The sequence below is a fragment of the Drosophila willistoni genome (genome assembly GCF_018902025.1).
Source record: "Drosophila willistoni isolate 14030-0811.24 chromosome 2L unlocalized genomic scaffold, UCI_dwil_1.1 Seg168, whole genome shotgun sequence".
Classification (NCBI taxonomy): Eukaryota; Metazoa; Arthropoda; class Insecta; order Diptera; family Drosophilidae; genus Drosophila; species Drosophila willistoni.
In genome coordinates this window covers 3,148,494-3,175,505 of record NW_025814047.1, presented here as the reverse complement: position 1 = coordinate 3,175,505, position 27,012 = coordinate 3,148,494, and the positions used below count along the sequence as shown (strand labels likewise).

Below are 27,012 nucleotides of genomic sequence, written 5' to 3'. Positions count from 1 at the left end.
ACCAACTAATAAAAGTTTTTACAAAAAAGGTAAGAACTAATTTTGGTATACAACAAATTCTCTAAAAAAAAATGTTTGTGATGAGCTATAAGCTTTCGCCCCTATCTGAAAATTGAAACTTCTCTTGTTGAATGCGTGATTGGTCTTACTGATTCAATAAATCGTTTTAATAATATTCGAATTTTTCTGAATGAACACTAACTTGTTTTATTTTCTTTTGTGTTGCAGAATATGAAAAATTATTTGGAATCATCTTGATGACTCATCATTTGGACTTAATTTACAAAAGGTGTGTATTTCTAGGCAAACATTTTTAAAATGCATTTTATTAGACTGATGAGAAAGGAATGCTGAACCATGTGGCATGATTCACATTAACCGCAACAAACCAATCCAAATAGGTCCTTCTGAATACAAAAATACAATAACAGAAATTTAAAATTGTGGAAAAAGAATTTGTTAAATGTATTTTTTTTGTTTACTTTCAGGAGTAAATATTTACATATACACATGAAGACGCTTATTTTAAAAGGTGGGTTAAATCTCGAGATTAAATGAGAAATTGCATATTTTTGATGATGAGAAAGGATAGCTGAACTATGTGGCATGATTCACATTAACCGCAACAAACCAATCCAAATAGGTCCTTCTGATTAACAAAAATAAAGCAAAAAAAAAAGTCAAAAAGTTTTATCACAAAAATATAATATTTGAAATCTTTTTTCTTCTACTTGCAGGTACAGTACCGTTTATCCAGACTATAATTATATATTTGTATATATTTTTTAAATAAAATGAAAAAAAAAAAACAAACTTTGTTGTCTTTGTTACATTTATTTTGGCGGCAATAAATTGCGCTTTTTCTTCAGTCTGTCATTTCTCTTTTTTTGACAAGCCACGAATTTGTTCCGTTCTTCCCCACTGCCTTGTCACGCATTGTTATCGAAAACAGTTGCAAATTTATCGAGAACACAGCCACGTGTTTTATTTGATTGCTGTACCTGGGTGTCATCTCTAGGGACAATATAATTGTGGGAAGGTCAAATGAATAAATAACAGCAGGTAGGTAGCTTACCACAACAAGCTACCTGAATATAATGCCAATGGAAAACGATCATTTTGGGCTTACTCTCGGCCTAATATAATAATGGAAAAATGCTAAATGTAACAGAAGTTGTGGTCAACTGGTCCAGGACATGTCTATCGATTATCGATTCATGATGTGTCGTTAGTATGACAAATAAGTAATGTGGTGGATTAAAAACTAAAGATTTTAACAAACAGAAGATTTCTATTAAGATTTCAAAGTATCACGAACCGCTTCAATTTTCAAACTATATGTAAGTATAGAGCAAAGCAAGTAAAGTAAAACATTTCATTTTGTTTAAAGAAACATTTGATTTATTCAGTTTTACTTTTAAAGATTACATTTTTATGTTTTGAATTTGACCACAAATGTATTTTATTATCAACACTGCGTTCCATCCCAAGCCAATAGCTTGGCGCGTTCTGTCATCGGTACCGCCATATTGAATATTTATCGGAATCAGGCAATGTGTATGTATACATGCATGTTTATGTATGTGTAAGTTGCGTGGATTATTGTGAAAATTAAGCGGTTGATGGTAGACTTCACAATAATTGCGTTTAGTTAATTGAAATTAAAAAACTGAGTGTCCTAAAACGTCAAGGTATGTCTTTTGCAAGATTGTTTTACATTGTAGCTTGTATATAAAGAAAAAGCTAAGGACTTTTTCTGATATGGAAACAGTGCGAAAATTGTAGTTTGTTGTGAGGGGTGCTTTTTCAAAGAGTGACGCATGCGATCGCCTTGTTTTCGTTGTGTATGTATCTAGTGAGGTCGGCGAGCGACGCCATCTTGAATTTTCATGAATTTTTTGAGGTTATTGATTTATGTACTGCTATTTCGAGAAGATTTTTAAAATCAGTAAACTATATTAAATTTTGGAGGTTGGGATCAATTTTAAATACTGTTTAGTACGTTCTTCATGTGGGTGTACATACTTATGTATATGTACGTATGCATATATCGCTATAATCATGGTAGATACGCATGTGTGTATAAGTGCATATACCATTTGAAAAGTATTGGTAAACAGTTTAGTGAAAATCGGTGTTACTCGTCCATTTGCCGTCTCGCTTTATACGCAAAAAATAACTCGGTCACGTGTATACCGTACTGTACGCATACCTACACCCTTGCACCGCCCTCTCCCACACCCACCCTACTTTGACAAACAACTGTTGTTGTCTCATTGCCATGCATTCCATAGGAATGCTTGACATTTGAAACGTGTCCATGTGCCGCTCACTCAGTTTATCGAAAGGTGGAAGCAGAACGAAATCTGCGGCTGTGATCGCCAGGGGAATCTTGTCGTAGGAGATAAATTATTTGCAAGTTTTTTTTTTTGTTGAAACAAAATTTTGTGTTTTGTTAAAAGTTTGTGCTCATGCGCAATGTTATTTGTTAAATAGTTAAATTAACAAGTGTGCCGAAATGTTTTAGTTATCATATGTATGTGCATTCGTGTTTGTGTGTGTGTGTTTGTTTTGTGCTCTGTTGTATATGAGTGCGTTGTTGTTGTTCTTGTGTTTTCCCCTTGGTAGCCGCCGCTGCAAAGTGAGCAAATTTGACAGCTGGAGGAGAGCTGCCGCCTTGCTGCAATAAACCGGTGGCTGGGATAAGAATTAATAGCACCTTGCCATTTACTTTAAACGTCTGTGATTTCTGTAGTTGGGCTGTTTATTTAAACGTGCGTAATAAATGTCAAAAATATCGTATTGTATTTTATGTATTTTAAGGATATTTACATAAACTTAAGAAAATCTAAAATACTCTTTTTTTGAGTGTTATGCACGCCGTAATTTGTTTGTCATCGTTTACGTGTGTTTATGTACGTGTATGTATCCGTTTTACGGGTTTTAGTGCTGCCCATGTGATTTGTAAGTTTCTTACGGTAGTTATTTGTCGCCATTTTTTTTCGTTGTTCCTTGAGGTTGAAATTCTAAAATTGAAGTACGTCAGATATCAAAAAAAAAAACTTGAAATAATTTAAATTAAGTAAAATGCATAACAGTTATAGTGTTTGAAATTAATTTTTTTTTATATTGTATTTTTCTTTTGCTGCTAAAGTGGGTCATAAGACGTTTGTGGCAACGACCTATTTTAGTATAATTTTTTTTTTTAGGTTATGTTTTGTAATGTGATTAATGTGACGTTTTCTAACCTTAAATTTCTTGCCTTCTTTCAATTGCCATTTTAGAATGACCCAAGAACTGCCACCCATAGTATTAAAAGATAAAGAACTAATCAAATATCGCCGATTAAAGCGTAAATATCCGGTGTCCCGTGAGTTTCTTCATCTGAATTGGAATAAAGTCAAACGCTTCATATTATACGCACTGACACCACGCTGTGTAATACGGAATTATGCCTGGCGAAAGCCTCGGCAGAATCGTGTCCTCATCGTGAGACGCGTCCGATTGCTGCTCTTTGATCCGCGCTTGAAGCGTATGATCGTGAGACGAAAACAGAACACCAAGCAGTGGTCCAAGAGCATTGTTTACTATTATAAGCAAATGGGGCGCATCGAGGAATACGAGGAGACTGAGCTTTACGACGTGGCTGAGCCGCTGGGAGCAGAGGAATTATCCAAGAAGATGAAACAACAATTGGAATTACTAAAAAGTGGCAAGAGAAGCTTGTCACTAATAGAAGATGCCAATAAAAACGTGGAAATCTTATCAGAGAGCACACAGGAGAGAGATGAGCAGACCGAACAAGGGGAGTTAAACAAACTCCCTGAGGTGGAGGAGCAACTTAATCAAGAGAAACAAATGGATAGTCAAGAGGTGGAGCCAAGTCAGGCTGAGGAACAAGACAAGGTAGAGCAGGCTGAAAAGCAAGCGCCTGAGGAGCAGGATACACAGGCGGAGGAAGAGGAACCCCATCAAACGTCAAAAATAAATGATGAAATTACTCCCACAAAGGCTACCCTATGTGAAGTTCCTGCCACTCCCAGCAAAGAACAACAAACCGCCAGTACCTGCTCCAGCACCGAAAAATCCGATGCCGCTGGTGGTGGTGGCTCTAAATTCTTGGACATGCTTATGAGTAAAGTGCGTGTCAAGAATTTTGCCCATGAATCGAATATACCCACAGAAGAGTTCTCTCCAGTACGTGAAACACCTATAGAGGATGATACTATGAGTGAAGATTTTGTTGGATTCGATGAAAGTGTCCATCAGCCTGGAATGTTACTTACTCCACTCGTACCGCAAAGTTACAAAACATTGGAGAAAAATTCGGCCTTCGTGTCCGATTCTTTAGACGCTTATATGCTTAAACATCACGTCAACGATGACATGGACAAGGAGAAACTGCTCGAGCCCATGTGGCAAGATGGTCAAGTGACGCCACATAGTGTGGCTCCACTTATGGATATGCCTGTCGTCCCGGAAGCCTTGCAACGCCTACGTACAGTTGGTGAACGACGTTACTATTTGCAACGTTGCAAGAACCAAACGATGGTCATCATCAACAATGAGGCCAATATTTACAGGGAACTGCAGCGTAAACAGCGTCAGAAGAAGGTGAAAATTGGAGCCATGCAACTGCTTCAGCAGCACACTACACAGATGCCCTTCACTCGACAGGGTTGGCAGGCAGCTAGCTATGTGGCCACCGAAGAGTTTAACTATTATTATCAGGTAAGATCAGTTGAGTGGGGCCATTCCTTATAAAAAATTACTTACCCATTCATGTCTCTCCAACAGGTGATACAGATTGATGGGGAAATTATCAGATTACCCGGTGCTCAAGGCAATAATATGGTACGAGAGAAGCAGCCATACAGCAGTAAGTTAACTGCCGAAGAGACTGCCACCCTGCGTTGTAACATTTCGTGCATTGATGCCACACTATGCCATGAACTCAAAGTTGTGTCCACCAAAATGGAAAAATCGTCAAAGCAAAAGAGACTCAATCAATTCCCACTACCCGCCATCTTTCGACCGTGTCCATTGAGTAAAAAGCCTTTCCAAAAGCCTCTCGATGATGATACAGCCGCTTTGCTTCTGGCCGGTGGTAGTATGGCTGTCGTAAGCATGCCCACTGTCCAGCTCGAAGTTATGCCCCAATTGGGACGGCCGCTAAATGAGATTGCCAAGCGTTATCTGCAGCATATACTACCGCATCATGACATCACAAGGGAGTGGGCCGAATTCAGTGTTTCTACATTGCAGGAGCCACCGAATTGTATGCGGGAGGCCGAGGAGCAAGCATCACAAACTCCAGCTGGACGGCGTAAAAGTTTTACATTTGTCATTCCATATTTAAATGATCGTAATCATATACTGGTGCGACGAGTCGTTGATCGTTCCGAGCAAATGGATGCAAGTTTCCAACAGGCTCCCGACGAGCTGCAGCAATTTGAGTTTCATAAGCTATTGCCAGCTGAGCCCGCGGATGATTTGCTAGACTGTGCGAATATGATCAATGACATGATCAATACGGTGGCCATCAGTTGTAGTGAGAATAGCTTTATTAGTGAGGATCCGGATGCTTTAAATGGTGAAACTATTATGACAACACCACAGTTAAGTCCCACCAAAGAGGAAGCTCTTAAGGAGCATGGAACTGGAGTTGAACGATCTGGTGGCAAACAGAAAGGTCGTCCGGATAAGAAAAAACGTTTGGCCAATGAATTGCGTCGTCTTAATGCCACCATTATTGATGCAGATGCCAAGGATGCAGATGGTAAGAGATATGCAAATTTATAATCCTTCACATTGATCACTTAACTAATCTTTCTTGCAGCCAACAAGCCGTGTGGCAAGCCCTATTGCCAGTTGGGTTGTGTCTGTGCCAGTCTGGCAGGAACAGATTTACCTGTGCGGGATCATTGTGCTCAAGCTGAATGTGTATTGAATTGCCGTTGTCTGGGTGGCGAGCAAAGTCGTGTAATGCGCGTGGAAACAGCTGATGTAAGTACCCAAAAATACCAAATCCCTTTGATTTTAAACCTAACTCTTTTCCTTCCTTTTTGTTAGGGTCGTGGTATATCCAATGAGGATGCCTTCAATTTGCGTCGCAAGGCCACGGCACGTTTGGCAAAAATGGAAAAGGACTTTACCTCCACTCTGGTGCTCACTGAGAATGAAACATTGCTGATAAATGAATCTCAGGGGGATAAGAAACGACGCTGTACCAAGGCACCCAAACGCTATGAAGACTTTGATGACGAGAGCAAAGTGGATGACACCAAATCCCATAATCAGCGTCCAGTAAAACCCGGGGTAAAGCGAATTGTGGGCAGACATAGTGGACTATCCGCCTCCGTGGATCATCCAGTGGCCAACAGTGTGCTAAATGGTGAAACATGCACCGTAAAAGATATCGATATGTCTCAGCTTAAACATTGCTTTGTGGGTCTGCGGCGTTTACCTGATGTGGATAATCTGGCCACTTTCTGTATGACCCATCAATTGTATAAATGTTTCTGCGGTGGCGAGTCCGCCGAAGGCAAGCCAGTGATCATTGAGAAAGAAACGGATGCTCTGCCCACGCACTTTAATCCAGGTCTGGCTGTTCGAGCCCATTACAGTTTTGAGCGTCCGCCGGAAGAGCCAGCGTCAACGCAACAGAAAAAGAAGCAGCGTAAGGAAAAACAACAAAAACCCACGAAGCAGCAGCAGCAACAACAGCAACAGCCAAAACAGTTGACGCCTCAGCTGGATATGAGTGTGAAGGAGGACGAAAAACCCAAAGTCGAGGTCAAGAAATCTCCAAAGCCAACACCAACAAATATAAAGGAGGAGAAAAAAGAAATCAAATATATGGTGCGAGAGCCACCACCACCGTCACCAGCGCCTTTGCAGCGTTCCAATGAGCTGGATATTATATTTAGCTTCTTTCGATCTCGTCCATATCTCAGTCGTCGTGTGGTCTCAGTTCCTCGGAATTGCTATCTAAGGATTAATCGTCGACGCGCTCAGATTGTGCGTGAAATGATCGCCAAGGAAGAGACACAGGAGACCAAAGAATTGCTTACGAAGCGCATTCATGGAGCAGTTAGTTTCTATCGCAAGGCTTTGGATCAGCAGCGACAAACTGAATTGGATCAGAAGCAACAAAGGACCAATACGATGACGGACCCCACTCCTCCTCCAGTGATTGTGGTGCGTGATGATTCCGATGAAGGTCAAACGAACAATGTTAGCCTGCTTAAACGAAAGAGTCTGCCAGTGGAATCCACAGAGACCACAAGTGCAAAGCGTTTGAAAACTGTCATCAAACGAGAGGAAAACGTCTCGGATATTCAAATGCCAAAAATTGCTGCCTGTTATTCGCTTAATAGTGCTTCTGCGGATATTCTCAATTCGGGCATGAGTTCGAAAGCGGCTGCTGCTGCCGCTGCTGCAGCTGCAGCCGCCGCCGCCTCATCTGATGGAGGAGATGGTGGCATGGACATGGATGGGAGTAGCAGCATTGATGATGATGTCAGTGAATCTTCAAATTTCCGCGCCTTCTACAATGAGGTGGTCAAGAATATGAACACCTTGGTGAGCAAAAAAATGCAGGACATCGATCTGGCCCTGCAGCGTGAGAGTAAAGTCATTCCAGTGCCCAATGAGGAGATCCTTTGCATAATCAAATGGACGAATTTCATGGCTGCCTTTGAGTCGAGTTTCGTCTTCATTTGGGATGTACAAATGAAGAATTATAATTTCCTGGCTGCCACAGCGACCAACATGATGCCATCGGTGTGCGGAGCCATTGGTGTGGTCAATACGCGTTTTGCTCCCGATCCCCAGGCCTTGCCCGTTATGGCCCGAATGCTGCTGGAGGGTAAAGTGAATGAAAATACCCGACGATTGGCTGTGGTGATGCAGGGACGTAAGAACTATTGGTTGGTCAAGGGTTTCCTGCGTCACATGGAGGGCAATGCCTGTACCAAACCCACACCACAGACTCATCCATTGTTGACGAAAAAGATTAATGTGCTGTGCTCGTTGTTGGTGAAGCAGCGTATACGGGAACATCAACGAAAAATGCAATCCCAGAAATCGGATGGAGCGTCATCGGTGGCTGCCGGCAGTGAGTTACCAGTTCCTAAACCACTTCCCGCAGTGGAGGCGGCGCCTCCTGCAACCATTCGACCAGCAGTTAGTTTACCAACTCCGGCCCCCTCCACCTTGAGTGGTGCTGCCAAAAAACCGAGTGTTGCGCCCGAAACAATTTCGGATTCGTCTCAACTGAAGGATGCCTCTCACAAGATTCGCAGCAATATCGAGTTCCGTAAGGTCCAGCACAGCGATGTTGATGAATTGCAGATTCCAGAACTTCATACCACCGACCATCGTTGGGTCGTACTTGATCTCTATGATGATTTCTCGCATATCTATGTGCCAGCCTTTCGGGACATGATCTCGTTGGATCGCATACACAATGTAATGCGCGTGTCCAGTGAGAAGCAGAAAGTAGTGAAGCTACAATTCTTTCAAAATGCCCCCTATGATGCATTTGTGACGCCCTCGTCGCGACGAAAGATTTACTTTGGTCCACTCAAACTGGACATGAAGCCGCCAGTGCTAGTTCTGCTGCAAAGTGTCGATGGCAAAATGATGCTGCGGGAGGTCTATCAAAAGGAACATTCCATTCCCGTTCAGCGTAATCGCCGGAGCATGGCATTCTGGGTGCTTCATGTGAATGGACAAGTGCATTTCGAAATTGATCTGGCAACATCGGTCAAAGTAGAGAATCAGCCAAATCTAAAGCCTGGAACTTCGCAGGAGATGGTGAATCATAATTTAAGCGAAGCTGTGGTCGTCATTGACAGCGATGAGGAAGACGAAGTTCAAGTGAAACGTCCAATCAAAAAGGAGGCTATGCCCCTCAATCCAGATCTGGCGGAACAGTCTCGAATCAATTTCACAATTAGTGCGATGCCCAACAATGGTGGTCTTAAGATTACACCTGGCGGTGTTTCGGATCCGTCGGCAAATGTTTCTACAGTTTCTACCATGGATCAGGTCACTTCCAATTTATCTGCGGGCTTTGTACCCTTCATAGCAAAAGTTCCAGCCTTGCCTGGCCAGTTGCCCACTTCGCCGCAATTCCTTAATCCGCAAGTGCAGCTCACCAAGACATCACTTTCGATGGCAGATTCGCAAACATCGATTGAGCCACCACCTGCCAAAATCAGTCGACTCAGTTCGGAGGGCCAAAATAACAAGATGAATGAGTCCTTGCAGGATCTGATTAGTAATACAGCTTTACCAGGAGGCATCACAATCACCAAGGTGGGCAAAAAGACAGCAGCAGCAGCAGACCCAACCACACAGGACTCTGTTAAAATTGGCTACAAGCGTACTGCCAGTGGAGTGACCAAACCGATACCTACATCGGTAGCAGCAGGAGCAGCAGTACCCGCAGGATCACAGCCCACTATAGTTAAACAAACGGCCACGTCTATTACAGTTGCAAAACTTCCAGTGCGTCCAAATCCTTCTCCTGCTTCACTACAGTCTGCCAAAGGCTTGATGCCTAAAACTGAGAAAGGGATCAAGCTGTTGCCTATAGCGCGTCCTTCCAATGCAGTACGACAATCTCTGCCAAATGATGATGCTGATCTGGAGCAACTGGGGACAGAGGGGGGTCGAAAATCGCTGCCTAGCAAAATGTCTCTAGGTCAATATTTGCCGAAAAAGAAATGCCCACCAAATCCAACTCCACTTAATCCAAAGCTAACAATTTCGGAGGCGACGTCCCTGGCGACTGCAGTTCCATCATTAACACCAGCACCTCCAACTGGGCGACAATCATTGCCTATGAAGCTGCCTGTTTTACCCACTTCCAGTCGAACTGAGAAGCCAACGGCAGCAGCAGCAGTCTCTCGCAAATCCTTACCCACCATTGTGGGAGCAGCTAACAGCCAGCAGCAGCTATCTCCACCATCATCAAGTGAAGTTTCCAACTCATCTTTGTCTCCATCGAAACCTTCCTATGGTTTCTTGGTGGCCAAAGGCTTACCCCGTTTTCGGGTGAAACATTTAAATTCCGAATATATGGTCAAGATGCCCAATCTGGGTGTGTTAATCTTTAAGAATCTCACATTGGCCAGTAACTTTATCAATCGGTAAGTAAATCAAAAAATGCTTTTTTAAATTATATAAAATTAATGCTATAACAACAATTATTTTTATAGGCAACTTTCACGAAGTGCAGAGCATAAAGCATTATTACCAGCCGATTGGAAATTTTTGCCATTGGAGTCTCATCGACAGCTGCAGCAGTCGCCGCCAGGAGTAGCTGAAAGTCCCAGCCAGAATAGCTCTCCTGCAGCGTCGACGACCAAAGCTATCCTAATTGAAGATTAGAAACGGGAAAGAGGGGGGAATCTTTATTAATTTTCCAATTATTTTTTTTATTGTTGATTTTGGCAACAGACACACACACGCATATAAAATATGTAAAAACATTCACATTTTGGCAATTAGTTTTAAGATATATACATGAATTTACCTTCATTTCACTGTTTTTTCCATTTTTTTTCCTATTATTCTATGTTAGAAGTTGAAAATTAACAAAAAATAATAAAAAGACCGATAGATAGTCGTCTGAATTTTAGAAATAAACAAATTTACAAACAATATAAAAATGCATTTTTAATTTGAATTTAATGAGAAAATGGCGCCAAACTTAATACGTAGGTTGCGCCCTTACGTTGTTAATTGCGGTCGGTTACGTGAACAGCTGTTTAATTCGCATGTGGGAGAAATGGAATCAGGAAGAGAATAGAATTTGTTTGGCTTGTGGCCGATTGAGAACTTTTAGTTATTAAATTATAAATAAACACATTGGTCATATTAAAGCTGCGATAGTCCATTGATAAGCTTGTCCTTGTCTAAAGTTGCCCACGCAACAAAAGAAATTTTTAAATTGGCCGAGAAAGAAAACAAAACAAAAGCAAAAGAAAATCCAAACCTCAAGGTCAGTGATTGAATAGATACCGAATAACCATAGTCCCGCAAACACACACACACACATGCACACAACAATCACACCGATTGAAACTAATGCGAATTTTGCTTACCGAAATAATTCACAGATATTGCAGAGCTTTTATCATCATCCACAACTGTTGCAAATCGGACGTGTCACCTGCTTGGAAATGGGCTACGATGAAAAGAATGAAATCCAGGAAAATGAAAATTGGATTCGCATTGGAGATCTAAAAGCCTTGCATGGAAGTCGAATACTTCATCCCACTAGAGTAGAACGGATTATCAATGAATTTATTCAAGGCGGACCGGAACGTATGCAAATGGTATCGGATTTTGATTTTACCATAACCAAACAAAGGACCGATGATGGAGGAAAGGTTCTATCCAGTTTTGGAATATTCAATGCTTGCAAATCTTTGCCAGATAATTTTAAAGCGGAAACTGACAAACTATATCACATCTACAGACCCATTGAGATTGATCCACATATGTCGAAAGATGAAAAAGTCAAGTATATGATTGAATGGTGGACAAAATCGAGCGAAGTGACATCCGGATTCCCATTCGATCAGACGGAAATAGATGATATAGCTAGTAAATTTAAACATGCACTACGTGACAGAACACACGAGCTATTTGAGGACTTACAGCGCATGCAGATCCCCCTTTTAGTCTTCTCCGCGGGCCTTGGAAATTCGGTAGTGTCAGTGCTGAAGCAGGCCGATATTATGTATCCCAATGTGAAAGTTGTGTCAAATTTTCTACAGTATCGTGATGGGCTTTTGGATGGATTCCAGCAGCCAATGATTCATACGTTCAATAAGAACGAAACGGTTCTGGACGGTCACGAGTATTATGATTTGGTGCATTCGCGAGATCACATCATTGTGATGGGTGATTCGCTCGGCGATGCAGATATGGCATCGGGTGTACCGTCTTCATCTCATATATTGAAAATTGGTTTTCTCTTCGATCATGTGGAGGCGAATATGGAAAAGTATATGAATACATTTGATATTGTCCTGGTCGATGATCAAACTATGGATGTGCCAAGAGCCCTGCTGGAGCTAATTGAGAAGCAGAAGCTGAAATTGAAAAATGGAGGATCCCCGCCAGCACAATTGAGTTCTTTATAATAGAAGAGATTTACATGTGTTTGTTGATGAACTGCTGCTAATCTCACTCAATTAGCAGTTGGTCAGTGTTAACTCTCTAAACAAAACAAGAAAACAAACAAATAACAACAACAACAAAAGAAGCTACTACTACTAATTAAGGGGTATTAGAGTAAATCATAATTTCACTCATTGTCACGAGAATTGTTTACATAAGTTCAATATTGTATAATTAAAACGAGTTGAAATGCGTGGGTAACGGTGAATATATATATATACATATATCTATAGATACATTTGTTTATAACTATGTTAATTGATTGATTCACTGGCAGCTTTTTAATCAATGTTTTGGCAGTTGACTTTGTAATGGTGTGGGATGAAGACGAATCTGAATCGGAGCAGCCTCCGCGACGTGCTCTAATACGAAGACATAGTGTTCGCTTATTGCAGCAATCTCATTGCCATAGTAAGGATAATGTGGAGCATCTTATCTATAAGTTGGTTAACGGTGGCTCGGAAAATCTACAATTAATAACTACATATGATCACACATTGACCCGTGGAAGTGCAACCAGTACTTTTAAAATGCTTTTGGAAAGCTCCTTATGGCCAGACTCCTTGGTGGAAGATTTGAATATGTTGCCAGGAAAGATAGAGGACAATTTGCAGGAAATTCGGCAACTTCTGCAAGGTGTTAAGTTACGCGAAGCTCCAGCATTGTTGACAACACAAATTAAGGCGTCGTTAAGGGACTATACCGAAGAATTTCTGGAACACTTGTCACACCGGCAAGTTCCTCTGTTTCTCTATTCACCGTGTGGTCTGGGTGACTGTATTGTCTCACTTATTCGACAAGCCAACTACAAGTACGAAAACATTCATGTAATCGAAGATTCTTTGGAATGCCAAGATGGCTTAGTCTTAAAAGGAATAAAACCTGACGATAATCAGATGTTAAAAGAGAATATTGTACTGCTGGGAAGCAAACTAGAAGATGTGCAACTGATTAACGGTATTCTACCCCAAGTTAAAACAGTTCTTAAAATTGGATTTCTGAATGAACAGGTGGAACAGAATCTATCTAAATTCATGGAAGCTTATGATATGGTTCTGGTAAACGATCCAAGTCTGGATGTCCCCCTAGCACTAGTTGAGTTAATTGAAAAATCTAAGCACTTATAAACTAACAATAAGTTTTAATTAAAGAATGTAAACAGTTCCGAAAAAGTACTTGATTTTTGAATTTTGTATTGCTGGCCTGGCCACACTGATTAACAGTCAATTATAAAATTAATAAGCCGTAAGGGGATTCCCCAAAACTTTTGAGACAATTTAAATTAACAAAAAGTTAAATAAAGAAAAAATGTACTCTTAATTACTTAAAAAATAGATTTTTAATAAAAATCGTCTTTAAATAAACAAAACTACTTTATTTGCGTCGCAGTAACAAAAAACGTAAGCGATTCTACGATTTAGCTGGAATACCCTAAACACCTGTTATCGATACTTCTGTTCGATTTAACAGTGCCCAGAATCGATGCTGTTAACTTAACATTCACGATTTTACAGCTCTATGAAAAATATACAAATCATTCGTTTGCAAATTAGTTCAAAATCAAATTAAACGTGGCCACCGAATGGCTAGATAAGTGTGCGGCAAAAATTTACCAATAACAAGCTTTGATATCTTAAGAAAAGCAACAGAAACAATAGTCTGTCGCTTCTGTTTTCCAAATAATGTGCTAGCTGTGTCGAAGACGGGGAGTGCAATTGAATGTGTTTTGGACAGAGGAACAGAGAGAGAGCGAGGGAGATAGACCGAGATCAGCTGCTTGTGTACATTTTTGGGGCAATAACAAAAATTTAGTCACATCATGTTTGGCTTCGATGGACAATATAGACGACGACCAATACAAAGTCTAGGTGGAGCTTCGCATACCTGCGACCGTGAAACTGTGATACGAAAGGCAGCGCAGGAGCGCCAGAAGCGCAATGAGCTGCGCCAGAGAGCCAATGGAGCTGTGGTGCTCCAGTCGTATGCGCGTTCATTCATCCACCGACAACGGCGTAAAAGAGCCGAACGTGAGGCCTTCGATGCATATCTACATGCCCATCGCGATCGGGTAATAGAGGACGAGAGCTTAAGTTTTCTACTGCGACGTTTGAATTTCTTCTACAGCAGCCGCGAGACAAAGGATAGCGAACGATTGGTACTTACTTACACTCCTTCTATCCTATGGTTTCATTGTTTAAATTTTTGGTTATTTTACAGATTGAAATCTGTCAGCAAATCCTGCGTAATCCGTCACGTTTACTGCAGCATTCAGCTCGGGATGCAATTTGGTTGCTACGAGTGTGCAAACTTCTTGATGCGTGTCTACTCCAATTGGCTCTTCCGCACAGTGCTCAGGCCATTCCATTACGCATGTTGGAAACCTTTACCACTGTGTCCGCCGTAGAACGGCATGTGGAGGATGAAACGCTGCTACTTAAATATTTGGAAAAGGTCTTTGGGTTCCTCATTTATCGAAATTATTTTCTACGATTGCGTAAGCTGTTAGATGAGAAATGCCCTCCTCTGGATGGGGAAACATTGCATGCCCCCAATCCTCTGGCCGAAGCTTTGCTGCAGTTACTTGAGCGTCCGTTAAGTGTGGCACAAAGAGCATTTTCGACTGGCAATCAAAATATGCAGATCATGCCACAGGATTTTTGTCAAAAGTTCATTAAGGATATATTGTCCATGCCCTATACGGATCCTATTAGATATTTTGTCTTACCCTGTCTGGCTGAATGGCCAGAGTTTCCCTTTGGACTGCTTATGAGATCACTATTTGTTTTGTTGGAGGAATGTTCATTAGGATCAGCTTCAGCATCCCTGGATGTTGCATCAAGTCGACGTAGTTTCTTGTTTTCTACGGCACAGCAGGGACAAAATTTGTCGCAGTCTATTAGAGAGACTTTCTTAAGCTCTTACTTGCTCAACTCTCTATTGATTCTTGACCGAAGACAGCTTGCTGGCCTACAGCAGAGTTCCCTTCTCATAGTGTATGTGCGTCTCATATCTGAAATGATGCCCAATATTTTACAATTACCCAAATCGACTTTACGTAATCATGCCTCGGCTCAGCATCGTCATGTGGATACAGATGATGAATCTGATGATGATTCTGATGATGGGGAGACTCTACCACCAGCAGCCGCTTTGGACTATGACATGGATCAATCAACAAGTCGTCCATATGTTGAATTGAGTGCCAAAGAACAAGTTTGTCTGCTGGAATCCATAGCCATATTGAATGAAACGGATCGTGTGAATTTTATAGTTCAACAATTGGAGCCTAATATCGAGCATGGACAATTGATCTATGCCCTCTGTGAGATCTGTCACAATTTAATGATCTACAATAAGCATGCAATTTTTGAATACAAGTGAGTTAGAATTTAAGTTTAAGGATTTTTTAACACTTTTAAACCATTTTACTTTTTAGGTTGCTTTACACTTTGGCCTTTACACCAAAGTTTATACGGGCTGTTTGGTTCAGATTGGCTGCTGAATCCACACAGTTGGGTTTTTCGGCTCCCCTGGTACTCATTTCAAAGGGTGTTGTCCGTAAGTATTTGGAAATTTTTCATCTTTTCAAACTAACTTATATTTTTTGCACTTTTAGCTAAACAACAGGGCGTAGATCGTACGATACCATTACTAGCTACATTTTGTATGCTCTTTGGACGCCTTTTGCCCACCTTGCATGATGTGGAATTTGTGGAGAGCAAGCTAATACTGGCATCGACGCATACCCAGCCCATTAATCATGTTCGCCTTATGCCATTTTCCATAGCGGAAATTGTGCAAATGTCGAAGACTTTGAATGACATCAGTTTGGGCTTGGTGGAGTTGGCTTTTCCCGAAACGCGTTCAAATTTGGCCAACTATCGCAGTGTCCTGGGTCACACGGATGCCGATGATAAGCGATTGCGTCATCAGAAACAAATCTGGGCCAATTTGCTTAACGTAGTCGTCTTTGTGCTCAATCAGATACATACGCGTGATTTACGTTTGGGTTTCTGCCCGGAATCCCATTGGACAGTAAATCGCTTGGATTTGCCATTAGATAGACCGACTGATTTGCCCCTGACTCATAGCAGTCGTTTGAGGGGTATACGTCCATTTCAACCTATTCGTGATTTTACTCGCGAAGATTTCGAGAATGGTCCACCAATGTCCACCAAGCAGATGCGTTCGATAACCATATTACGTGAAATACCATTTGTGGTTGCCTTCAATAAACGTGTAAGCATACTTCAAGGCCTCGTGGCGGCCAATAAAATGCGTGTGCAGGGAAATTTACAGGCTTTTCTACAAGGACCATCCATAGTGATTACAGTGCGTAGATCGCATCTATATGAAGATGCCTATGACAAGTTGAGGCCTGAAAATGGTAAGAACATCTTTCTGCCCACTAAGCGGATAATCATTCATCAGAATTGTTTCCAATTTTTCAGAACCCGATTTGCGTTTAAAGTTTCGCATACAATTTGTATCTTCATTGGGTCTGGATGAGGCTGGCATTGATGGTGGCGGAGTATTTCGTGAATTCCTGTCAGAGCTCATTAAAACTGCCTTTGATCCCAACAGGGGATTCTTTATGTAAGTATTTCGAGAGTTTTGGGTTGGAATATTATAAATTTTTATCATTCTTACAGGGTCACAACGGATAACAAATTGTATCCGAATCCTAATGTCGCTGATCTGTTTGCTGACTATGAGAAACATTATTATTTCATTGGTCGCATTCTGGGTAAAGCCATCTATGAGAATCTATTGGTGGAATTACCCTTAGCTGAATTCTTTCTAACCAAATTGGCTGGAAAATATTCAGATGTTGATATACATCAATTGGCCTCTTTGGATCCAGAATTATATCGCAATCTATTGTACTTGAAAGACTATACGGGCGATGTTAGTGAATTGAATTTAGATTTCACAGTTGCCAGCAGTTCATTGGGCCAGACACAGATTGTTGAGCTAAAACCGCAGGGCCAAAGCATTCCAGTTACCAATTCGAATCGCATCGAATATCTTCAATTGATTGCCGACTACAAGTTAAATGTACAAATCCGGCGACATTGTAATGCTTTCCGTAAGGGATTATCGAATGTTTTGCCCATCGAATGGCTGTATATGTTTAGCAATAAGGAATTGCAAATACTCATTTCGGGTGCCGAAATACCCATTGATCTGGAGGATCTTAAGAGGCATTGCAAATATGGTGGCGAATATACGCCCGAACATCCATCCATTGTCGCTTTTTGGTCGGCTCTCGATGGCTTCGATGATCTACAGCGCAGGCAGCTGTTGAAATTTGTAACCAGTTGCTCTAGGCCACCTTTACTTGGTTTTAAGGCAAGTGATCAATTGGCACAATCTCCCATAATTGATTCATATTCTAATTCTATCTTTATTTTTCTAACAGGATTTGGATCCTCCATTTTTTATACAAAATGCCGGCGATATGGAACGTCTGCCCACGGCTAGCACCTGTACCAATCTATTGAAGCTGCCTCCTTTTAAGACAATTGATCAAATGCGTGAAAAGTTACTCTACGCCATACAATCGGGTGTAGGTTTTGAATTAAGTTAGGTCGGATATACATCACACACACAAATACACCAACACACACACACACACACACACATACACTCCTATAGATATCCACACTCCACCCATAGACATATCCAATTTCTGGACAGGATTACAGACGGTGCAACGATTCCTGTTCCAATTTTATATGTACATCAAATAATATTATTAACGTAATTGTTTAGTGTAAATTACAAAGCGTAAAGAGGTCTGTTTAATTTCCCAAAAGTTTACTCTTTTAATTATTTCCCCCCCACCCCCAATTGCATTATTTTTCTTTGATTTTTATTTGAGTTTTCTTTTTTCTCTTTTTTTTTTAACTTGTATTACAAAATATAAATGTAAACCTAAAACCGAATTTCAGCTCTTGATGAAGTGAGACTTGAGGAAATAATAATTCGATTCCTATATAAATTATATTTTCTATATGGTTCTCGCTGGAGATGGTCCCTTCCAATGATGTAACTTCCAATGTTTCAATCTTTTGTTAATATAGATTTATCTATTGGCAATAAATTAGGTTTCAATTAAATTTTAGCAACTTCTCCGCCGGCTGACTTTCTTAACGACCAGCTGCTGCTCCTGCTGCTGGGATGGCTGTGTCGAATTGCCAGGCTTGTTGTATAATACGGTCATAGACAATTTTGGGTGCGGTGGAGGCAAACAGAAAGTCAATGTGATTATAGCCTCGAACCTGATAGAGGCTGATGGAGCGACTGTTGCTGGTGCTTAACTCCCGTACCAATCGTTGTACATCTGCCTGACTGGCAAGTGCATCACGAGTGCCATAAAAGATCTGTAGTCGCTGCAGGCGGACATTGCCCAACTGATACGAGGGTGGTACAACCTGGCCGTAACGTAACTGATTGAGCCTAGGCGAACGATAGTCATACTGTTGAAAGTTGCCTGCAGAATCAAAAGAATGAATATGAATGGAATGTTGTTGGGTGGAAAGTGCTGCTGGTGATGGTGGTGGGGTGAGTGGTGGTGGTGGTGGTCATCAATATTCAGTTGCGCCAGGTGTTTCAACTTACCGCTATTGATGAGCTGTCCAAAATGCTGAAGTTGGCGACGTGAAATACCCGCCGGTGTCGTCTGTAGTATGCGTGGAAAGATGTTCTAGATGGCGTGGTGAAAGAAAGAAAATGCATTGCCAATAAGCTAAGGTGGGGGGGAAGCAAGAAAAAGGCTTAAATCCAAAAAACCGTTTAAATTTTACGAGGCTAACCGGAAACTTGCCCTGCCTTGTCCATTCATCTGTGTGTGTGTGGGTGTTGTGTGTATATGTTCGGGCTGCTATTTCCGTTTCATTGCGACACAAAAGCAGACGGAAGTGCACAACACATACACACTGATACACACACACATATAGAGATGAACAAACACAAAACCCCATCTAAAGGTCCCCATAGTGCAAAGGCGATTCGGTGTCCGAGTCGTTGGAGTCCTTGCTTTGATGGCTGGCCAGGGACTTGGTTTCCTTTTTTGTTCCCCCACTTTTTTTTTATTATTTGTTTTGAAATTAGCTGCTTATTTGTTGGCCCTCAGATTTGCCAGGAATCGATTTGCCAAAGAGGATTGACCGAACGTATAAAGTTGTACCTACATATCTACATGAGTGCAATATTTCTAACTTGAATTGGAAAATATGTCAATTGGGATTGAATTTGGGTTCAAACATTTAAAGTAATATGTTTAAATTAAAGGTAAGGTTTAATTTTGGTTCAATTCGTGGTTGTAGTTTTGAGGTTGTCCTTTTTTTTCGGCTTTTCTTATTTCATTTACTCGTTATTTATCAAATAAAAAGTTATTGGATTTAGTTTCTTGTGAGAAGCGTTTTAAGGATAAACGCTTATTTTAACTATGTAGAGACGATTGAGGAAATGGAAGTTACCAATAAAGACAAAAGAATTGAAGAATTGTGTTAAAATTCTATTTATCTGGTAGTATATAGGGCCAACATCCCTGAACTTATAGCTGGATCAAAATTATCAGTGCAAAATATTTAATGTCACAAATTAAAGTAGATAATTTAATTGAGTTTTATATTCCTTTGTGATTAAATGTATTAAGTATTTCATAGAGTTCTAAATTTTATAGACCGTATATCAAATTTAGAACTCTCGGCCCATAAATTACGAATACGCACCGTATGACAACTAAATTGATAACATTCGTCAAGATATTGAAATCTGGGTTCTAAATGGCTTTTAAAGTCAATACATCTTATGAATATATAAGATTTAAAATCATAGACAGGATAAAAGGTGAGCGGCTGTCTATATACATATATTCTCATCTTTGTATACTATTCTTTAAAAAATATGAAAAAAAAGGTTTAATTTTTCATGTTTAACATGTCGAAAAATTAATATAAATGTTGTAAGGTGATGCGCTACTATATTTTTGAGCACAGCTGTATGCTCAATGAGAGATATTATTAAAGAAATGCTATCCCAGGCAATAACAATCCCATCTCTAAGTTCCTTAATAGGTAGGTAATGATGCCCTGAGTTATAAAGTTTAATTTCTAAACATTCCCAGTCTGTTTTTATGCGAACCACGACAGCAAACTCCCGTTCTGGCACTCAAGTCGATTTTTTATGGATCCAATGACGTGAATTGTTTAATTTAATAAAAATAAGTTATTAAGAATTTAATAAGTTAACTTATTTCTTGATGAAACAATCTTACGTGAAACCTCTTTAAAACAAATATTTAAATTGGAAGGGTCAACAAAATGAGAATGATAGAACAATTATTTTTCGTGGGTTTTTTAGATGTATTTCTTTAGTTTGTTGTGGTTTAAGAAAGCTTTTGCGAAAAGAGTTAATTTGCACAATGTCTATTGGGAAAAATAATACAAATCAAAGATTCGAAATTCACATTATTGAAATTTAATATCTTGCCATTTCAATGTTAAAAAATTAGCATTTTTGAAATGAAAAGAATTGCCTAAATGCAAGGTTTGATTTAAATTTCAAACAGGTCGTAAATTAGAGAGCTGCAAGAATGAGAGAAAAATGATAGTCGAATGAATCCATTCGAGTTAATTTCAAATAAATGACTGACAACTACACAATGAAATGAATGAGTGTGAATGCTAGAACTTGTCAAATCTCTAAAAATACGTAACTCTGTTTAATGAAAGGGAATAAATTGAGTGTCAAAGTATCAAAATGTACTAACAATAAGACACTCGAATCATTTGAATCATATTCGAGTTTTCTCATTTTGTTGGGAAGTTTTAAAGCAACAACAACTAATAATTTTATCAAAAATGTAGGGAAAATAATGGCTATTAAAATATGAATATGCTATATACCAAAACTTTTAGTGCGCCGTTTGGATTGGACGTCTTGTGACAAATCTTGGTAAATCTAATTTAGCAGGTTACGACTCTTAATCTAGCCAAATAAAATAATTGTAAATTTACAAAAACTTGTTTGATTAAATTTTAGCTTTTTGGTCGTGGTAGACTTTTCTGTTGTAAGGACCAAATAGATATGATTTTATGATATACGAACAATTAAAAAACGAGTTTCTGATTAACTTATGTATTGAGAAGAAAATGAAGCTTTAGAAACATTATAAGATAATAATTTCCAAAGACTGCAAGGATATATGAACTTTGAGATATTCAAAGTTAACTTCTTTGATGTTTCTTCATTCATAAATATAATAGAAACAACGTTCAAGTAAAGTCAAAAAATTAATGCCGTCTAGAGTACATATTTAGGTATATATGTATATGTATTCACATACATTACATAACATTTGTTGTCCCTAGTCCTCGGAATCGAGCTAATGATAATGTTATCTATGTATACATTCATATATGTACACATGTGTGTATGTACATATATAGAAACTTGCTCATGTATATATAATTTCCGTGGCAAGAAGAACAAACAAAAGTTTACGCATATTTATAGAAAAAAATATAAAAAATATATGAAATGTGTATAATAATTTTCATATTTATATTTTATATTTATATGCTATCCGCATCATTCGCATGCTATTCATTTGCCACAATTTTATGTAAATCGCTCGACTTTAAATTGCCATGACAGCATCCATTCAAGCTACTCGTCTCCTCGTCCTGACCAGAGTCCTGCGGCGACATTCAATGAATGTATGAATGTGTGTGTGTTGGTGTGTGCGTGTGTGTGTATTTTGTTGTTGTTGCTTTTCTTTTCAGTTTTATTTCTGTTTTGTTTTGATGTTTATTTGATTTTCCGCCGCCTGGTCGTTGCATTTTCTTTGGCATTTTCGCTGCGTGCTTGCAACAACTTGTGGCAAATACTCGCAATTTCCTTCTTTTTTTTTCTCCTGCTGCCTGCCGCCAGCTTGTTTGTATTTCCAACAGAGTTTTTCCCGGATTTTTGCTGTTTTTCTTTTTCTTTATTATTTTTTTCTTTTCGGTTTTTGGTTTTGCTGTATTTTTTTTTCTGCCATTCTTGAATCTTTGCTGTCGCATTGCAGTTTGCCAAGTGTGTTGAACTTTATGCCGGCCACGAATGGGCGGGGCGACAGTTGCAGGGGGCGGGGGCGGTGGCATAAGGTTGTGGGGGTTGGCTAAATATGCACAAATATTTATTTGGACGTCTATCCAAAGTATGTTCGGCAAGTTGTCACACAAGTAACGCAAGCTCCATTTGCCTGGCAGCGTCTTTTTCCTCTTTCCCCAAAAACGATATATTAACTAAAGCCTGAAGCATGCAACGCCGGGAAGCAAAAAATTTCCGACACTTAAGTTTTTTCTTCTCTGAGAAGGATAATAAGTTCAAGTCATATGAATAGTTGGCAAAACTCTGAGCAGAAACAATTTTGTATGCAAATCTCTGTTTTGGATCGGTTGTTATAAAAAGTTTTAATGGAAATCGTATTTTTTGTTTGTTTTAAAGAGGTTCACGGATTTAAGTCACACCACCCGTTGTCCTGGAGTTCGTGTTAAGGACTTTGCCAGGCCTTTGTAATAAATGGACGTCTTATGATTCTCTTTTTTTTTTTTTTTTTAAGTTTCGTTGATTGCTTTAAAAAGTCTAAACTGTTGCTTCTGTTTCTGGTTGACAATATCTTGTTAATTTTGTAGTCTCAGTTATAATTGATAAAGCTTTTCATTACAGTTGGTGATAAAACTATTTATATAGGATAAGATTATTTTTTTAGGATAGACACTATGTGTATATGCATTAATTATATTTTATCCTCAATAACACTGAATTTGGCCCGAGAGAGCTGTGTATCTTTTAAACATCTTCTAACACTTCTTCTAATACAATTTTAAGTATCCATCAAAGCCTTAAAAATTATCTACTTGCATATTCGTAAATTTGTGCAGGATTTCTGATTCGTAAGGAACTCTCTTATAGATATTTGTATCTAGAGGTAATATCTATAAAGAAAGATTGACCATTATTATTATCAGCCGGCTGAACAACGTTCTGGACAACAATCAAGTGGACTTAGTCACTTGATCTCCCATTTTTCCCTCAATGCATTAAATAAGACAAACTGCAAGTGCTAATAAGTCTAAAAATATGTTCACTATATCATGAATATAAGATTTACGTTAGTAGTAACTACTAATTCTAACTCTATTTGACACTGATTGACGCAATATTTTTTATTTCTGGTCACGGGTTCTTATTATTTTCAATTTTCAATTATCTTTTTTAAATGCAAAACTTCTTCTTTAAAAGGATAGTCTTTAAGCCATTTGGAATAATTTTGTCCACAATGTTTAAGTAATTATGTTACCTAAAATCATACATCGAGAGTTTAAAGATTCTATGAACAGAATGAGCAATTTTCATAAGAATTTGAAGTTGTAATGCTTAAGTGATAACATTATAAAGGATTTTTAACGATTTTACTAATCTTTCTCCTTAATTGATTTCGATTTAATTGATTTTTTTGCTTCAAAATTCTTTGGCCTATTCAATATCAGGTCTAGCTCTAGATTTTAAAGAGTAATTCGATACATTTTAAGGGAAATCAGTTGGATATAGATAAGTCATTAGTTTAAGAGGAAGAGGAGTATATAGATCTTGGGTGAGAAAGTTTTCCTAATTTCCATTTCGATCGTTGGATTGACAATTGGGTCAAGCTTTGTCAAGACTTCACTGATTATTTCATTGACTTGAAAAAAGAATGCTTGGATAATTTTCGACTATGTGGTGCTAGAATTTCCATAAAAAGCAGTTGAAAATAGGAATAATATCAAAAGATTAAACTTTCAAAAAAAAAAACTCAAAAACATTATTTGTATCGTTTTTGTAAATGTTTTACCTAGCTAAACGTCTAGATGTTGTAATAGTCAGATATAGAATAAAACCGACTTAGAAAAAATCTCAAGAGAATCTTTTTAGAATAATTTCCAAGAGCTATACATTGTATACTAATTGTCCTTGCGTAGCAACTAAAATCTCAGCATAATTCAAAAAATGCGATTTAGAAAGAGCATAGTAAATGCGTTATAAATGCTAAATTTGATGTTGTTTGTTTTGTTATTTTTTTATATTTTATTTTTTTATTTGCTTAACAATTTTCGTTGCCCTAAGGAAAGCTACATAAATATGCAGCGGCGTCTCCTTAGTCCGTCAGACAGAGAGACATTCAGTTTGTTTGTTTGTTTATTTGTTTGCCTGTTGACTCTTTTCTTTACACTTTTCGTCTTGCGTTTCGTCTTCAAATTTGTTGCTGTTTATGGCGAGTTATGACAATTTGAGATAAAGATACCAGAAACAGATACTTAGAATGCGACAGTCGGTTGCACTTGCCACCGGACAGATTTGTTTGCTTGCAGATATATATATATATATTTGACTATTGAAAATCTCATTTTTTATATCCTTTTGACTTTTCGATTTCTTATGTAAGATTTACAATTCCCTTGGAGATAAGGAGAATCAGAAAATATATGCGCATGTAACTGATTGTGGATAAAATTTGTTGAAATTGTGAGTATTGGCTTAGCCATTTCTTACTACCTTCTAGCTACCTGCATGCCTCTCCATGGAAATGGAAATGGGAAAACTTTAAATCCAGCTTCACCTTGTTTTTGGTGGCGGCCAATTGGCTTGTGCCCTTACCCTAATAACTAACAAGCACTTGACGCCACTTTGCCATTCGCCATTCTCCCACTTGTCCTAAGCCTTTTGAGCACGCATTGGCCCCCGTATATTTTGGGGCCAAAAGAGAGAGATAAGCCATAAAGTTTACTTTTTCTATTTTTTCCACCTTCGTTTTCTTTTTCGTTTCTTCTCTTTATATATATTCGTTTTTGTTGTTTTTGTTTTATTTTGTGTTAGTTTTGCTGTTACACGAGCGCGATTTATTTGCCATATTTCATGGCAAAACAAAAATTTAAATGTACCGTGTGCGGGAAACAAAAAGTGTTTAAGGCAATGTGGCGTATACGTAATGTGAGTGAGGGAAATGACTGGGGGGATGAGACTGTGTTCCAGAAGCCAGGCAAAAGTTTAGCGTACACCTTTTGCTGGAAAAATTTGAATATCTCGAACGAACTAGTAGACTATCTAAATACTCTAAATTATCATGTGGATAATCTTTAAAGGAAACGTTGACTTCCAATCGTCATCCTTCAGGTAATAGCTAATTTACCCTTTTTTCGTTCCGCTTATAGTTTTAGCAACCAGGAAGTGTTCTGGTCCAGGCCAGGCCAGACCAGGGCAAAGCCAGCTCGTTTACGCATTTAAATTCAAATAACTTTTATTACCGAAAAACTAAAGCCCGGCGCCAAACGTGTTTGTCTGTTTGTGGAGATGGTTTGAGAGGGTGTGGGAGGGCCTACTGATGTTGGGAAGAGTGTACGTGAAAGGGCGGAGGGGGGACGCACTCTTGAGTGCAATAAAAACTTTTTGCATACAACACAGAACAACTTTTTCACAGGGAGAGAGTGAGTGGGGAAAGGGATGGCGAATATTTCGCTTTGTTGGCTAAATTATGGGCATGGCTCGCATATACATATATGTATATATAGACATATAAATACATATAATCGTACTCACACGATCCAACGGATAGTCACTAAAGCCCACATATAGCGAGGTGAAGAGTGTGCAAAGGGCATAGGTGGGCAGGGACGAGGAGCAGAAATATTGCCCACCCACCTGAGTAAGAGCCGTGGCTGGTAATAGCTCATGTAGACCCAGTTGATTCAGCAGCAGCTGCAAATGTGAAATGTGTTTTTTTTTTTTTGGTTTTTGGGTAAAATCACTGGCAAATTTTATATTTGCCATTGTTGATCAAGTATACGCACTGTTACCGCCCGACTATCGCTGGCCAGCAGACGCAATGGCGGACTACTCAAATGCTTGAGGAATGCCACCGGTGCCATTAGAGCCACATTAGCAAAACGTACATTATATTCGGGTCGCTGTGAGAGTAAAACCAATAGCACTGTCGTCCCTTGCGAATGGCCCACATAGTGCAATTGACTGTGCCCCGTTTGGCCGAGAACATAATCGACTATCGCTGGCAGATCATATATGCCAATCTCATGCCAACTGAAATGCCAAAAGGCTGCCTGATTTGTCTGTAATAAGCGATGACTACGCGAATATGTGGTACCCCGAGCATTTGGTAGCCAGACATCAAAGCACTGCCGATGCAATCGAAAGGCCAGACTCTGGCCCATTCCGGTTGTCACGAAATCACCCGCCGAGCCAATTAAACCATGCATAAGCACAAAAGGACGACGTCTGGCCGCATCGCAACTTTGATTACTCGACACTGGTATTCGTTCTATAGTCAATTGATAGCCATCTGCAGTAACCACACGATGCACTTGACATTCGAGTCCATGTCGCTGAACTATCCGGCAAATGGTATCGATCTGCTGGCCAATGACCAGACAAGATGCCAGCAAACCGATCAGTCCGCAGACTATAAGATAAACCCACGAACAATTCATTTTTCTGACATGATTACGGCGAGACGTTCGAATATCGACTGTTTTCATTATTTCCATTCAATTTGCGTTTGTGACTGATTTCACACCGCGTATACGCAATGTGTGTAAACAGAGTGAGCTACTCCACATGTGTGTGTGTGTGTGCGTGTGTATATTGCTATAAATAAATAAATTTAAATAAGCTTTGTTTAACCAAAGCCTGTCAATTGTTCAAACTAGGTAGCTTCCAACGATCAATGGGCTAAAGGCCTAGAAAACATATTTTACCTAAAAACCT

At 39.3% G+C, this 27,012-nt stretch overlaps 4 protein-coding genes and 1 non-coding gene across 8 annotated transcripts; 4 read left to right on the top strand and 1 right to left on the bottom strand.

Annotated features, from left to right (window-relative positions):
* The first annotated feature begins 71 nt into the window (after positions 1-71).
* On the top strand, positions 72-161 carry LOC6640844. Its single transcript, XR_049661.2, has one exon. It is a non-coding gene; the product is annotated as a small nucleolar RNA Me28S-Gm1083 (small nucleolar RNA).
* A 1,439-nt stretch (positions 162-1,600) lies between these two features.
* Positions 1,601-10,551, top strand: LOC6640734. 4 transcript variants are annotated; one of them, XM_047009751.1, is made up of 6 exons: positions 1,601-1,691; positions 3,285-4,731; positions 4,798-5,779; positions 5,840-6,006; positions 6,073-10,160; positions 10,230-10,551. In XM_047009751.1, exons 2-6 carry the CDS (start codon positions 3,286-3,288, stop codon positions 10,399-10,401), a joined length of 6,855 nt encoding a protein of 2,284 aa, XP_046865707.1. In that variant the 5' UTR covers positions 1,601-1,691; position 3,285; the 3' UTR covers positions 10,402-10,551. The 4 variants fall into 4 exon arrangements, with proteins under 4 accessions (XP_046865707.1, XP_046865706.1, XP_046865705.1 ...); XM_047009750.1 differs by lacking the exon at positions 1,601-1,691 and adding an exon at positions 2,354-2,415; XM_047009749.1 differs by lacking the exon at positions 1,601-1,691 and adding an exon at positions 2,377-2,397.
* A 249-nt stretch (positions 10,552-10,800) lies between these two features.
* Positions 10,801-12,433, top strand: LOC6640922 (7-methylguanosine phosphate-specific 5'-nucleotidase). Its single transcript, XM_002063651.4, has 2 exons — positions 10,801-11,014; positions 11,133-12,433. Exon 2 carries the CDS (start codon positions 11,196-11,198, stop codon positions 12,162-12,164), a length of 969 nt encoding a protein of 322 aa, XP_002063687.1. The 5' UTR covers positions 10,801-11,014; positions 11,133-11,195; the 3' UTR covers positions 12,165-12,433.
* Positions 12,434-13,725: 1,292 nt separating this feature from the next.
* LOC6640784 (ubiquitin-protein ligase E3C) lies at positions 13,726-18,019 on the top strand. Its single transcript, XM_002063649.4, has 7 exons — positions 13,726-14,356; positions 14,419-15,578; positions 15,638-15,759; positions 15,818-16,588; positions 16,653-16,797; positions 16,854-17,553; positions 17,624-18,019. Exons 1-7 carry the CDS (start codon positions 14,021-14,023, stop codon positions 17,789-17,791), a joined length of 3,402 nt encoding a protein of 1,133 aa, XP_002063685.1. The 5' UTR covers positions 13,726-14,020; the 3' UTR covers positions 17,792-18,019.
* A 69-nt stretch (positions 18,020-18,088) lies between these two features.
* On the bottom strand, positions 18,089-26,758 carry LOC6640783 (lipase 3). Its single transcript, XM_002063648.4, has 4 exons — positions 26,082-26,758; positions 25,831-25,989; positions 18,826-18,910; positions 18,089-18,697 (listed from the first exon to the last, which is right to left on the bottom strand). Exons 1-4 carry the CDS (start codon positions 26,733-26,735, stop codon positions 18,354-18,356), a joined length of 1,242 nt encoding a protein of 413 aa, XP_002063684.3. The 5' UTR covers positions 26,736-26,758; the 3' UTR covers positions 18,089-18,353.
* Positions 26,759-27,012: the final 254 nt, after the last annotated feature.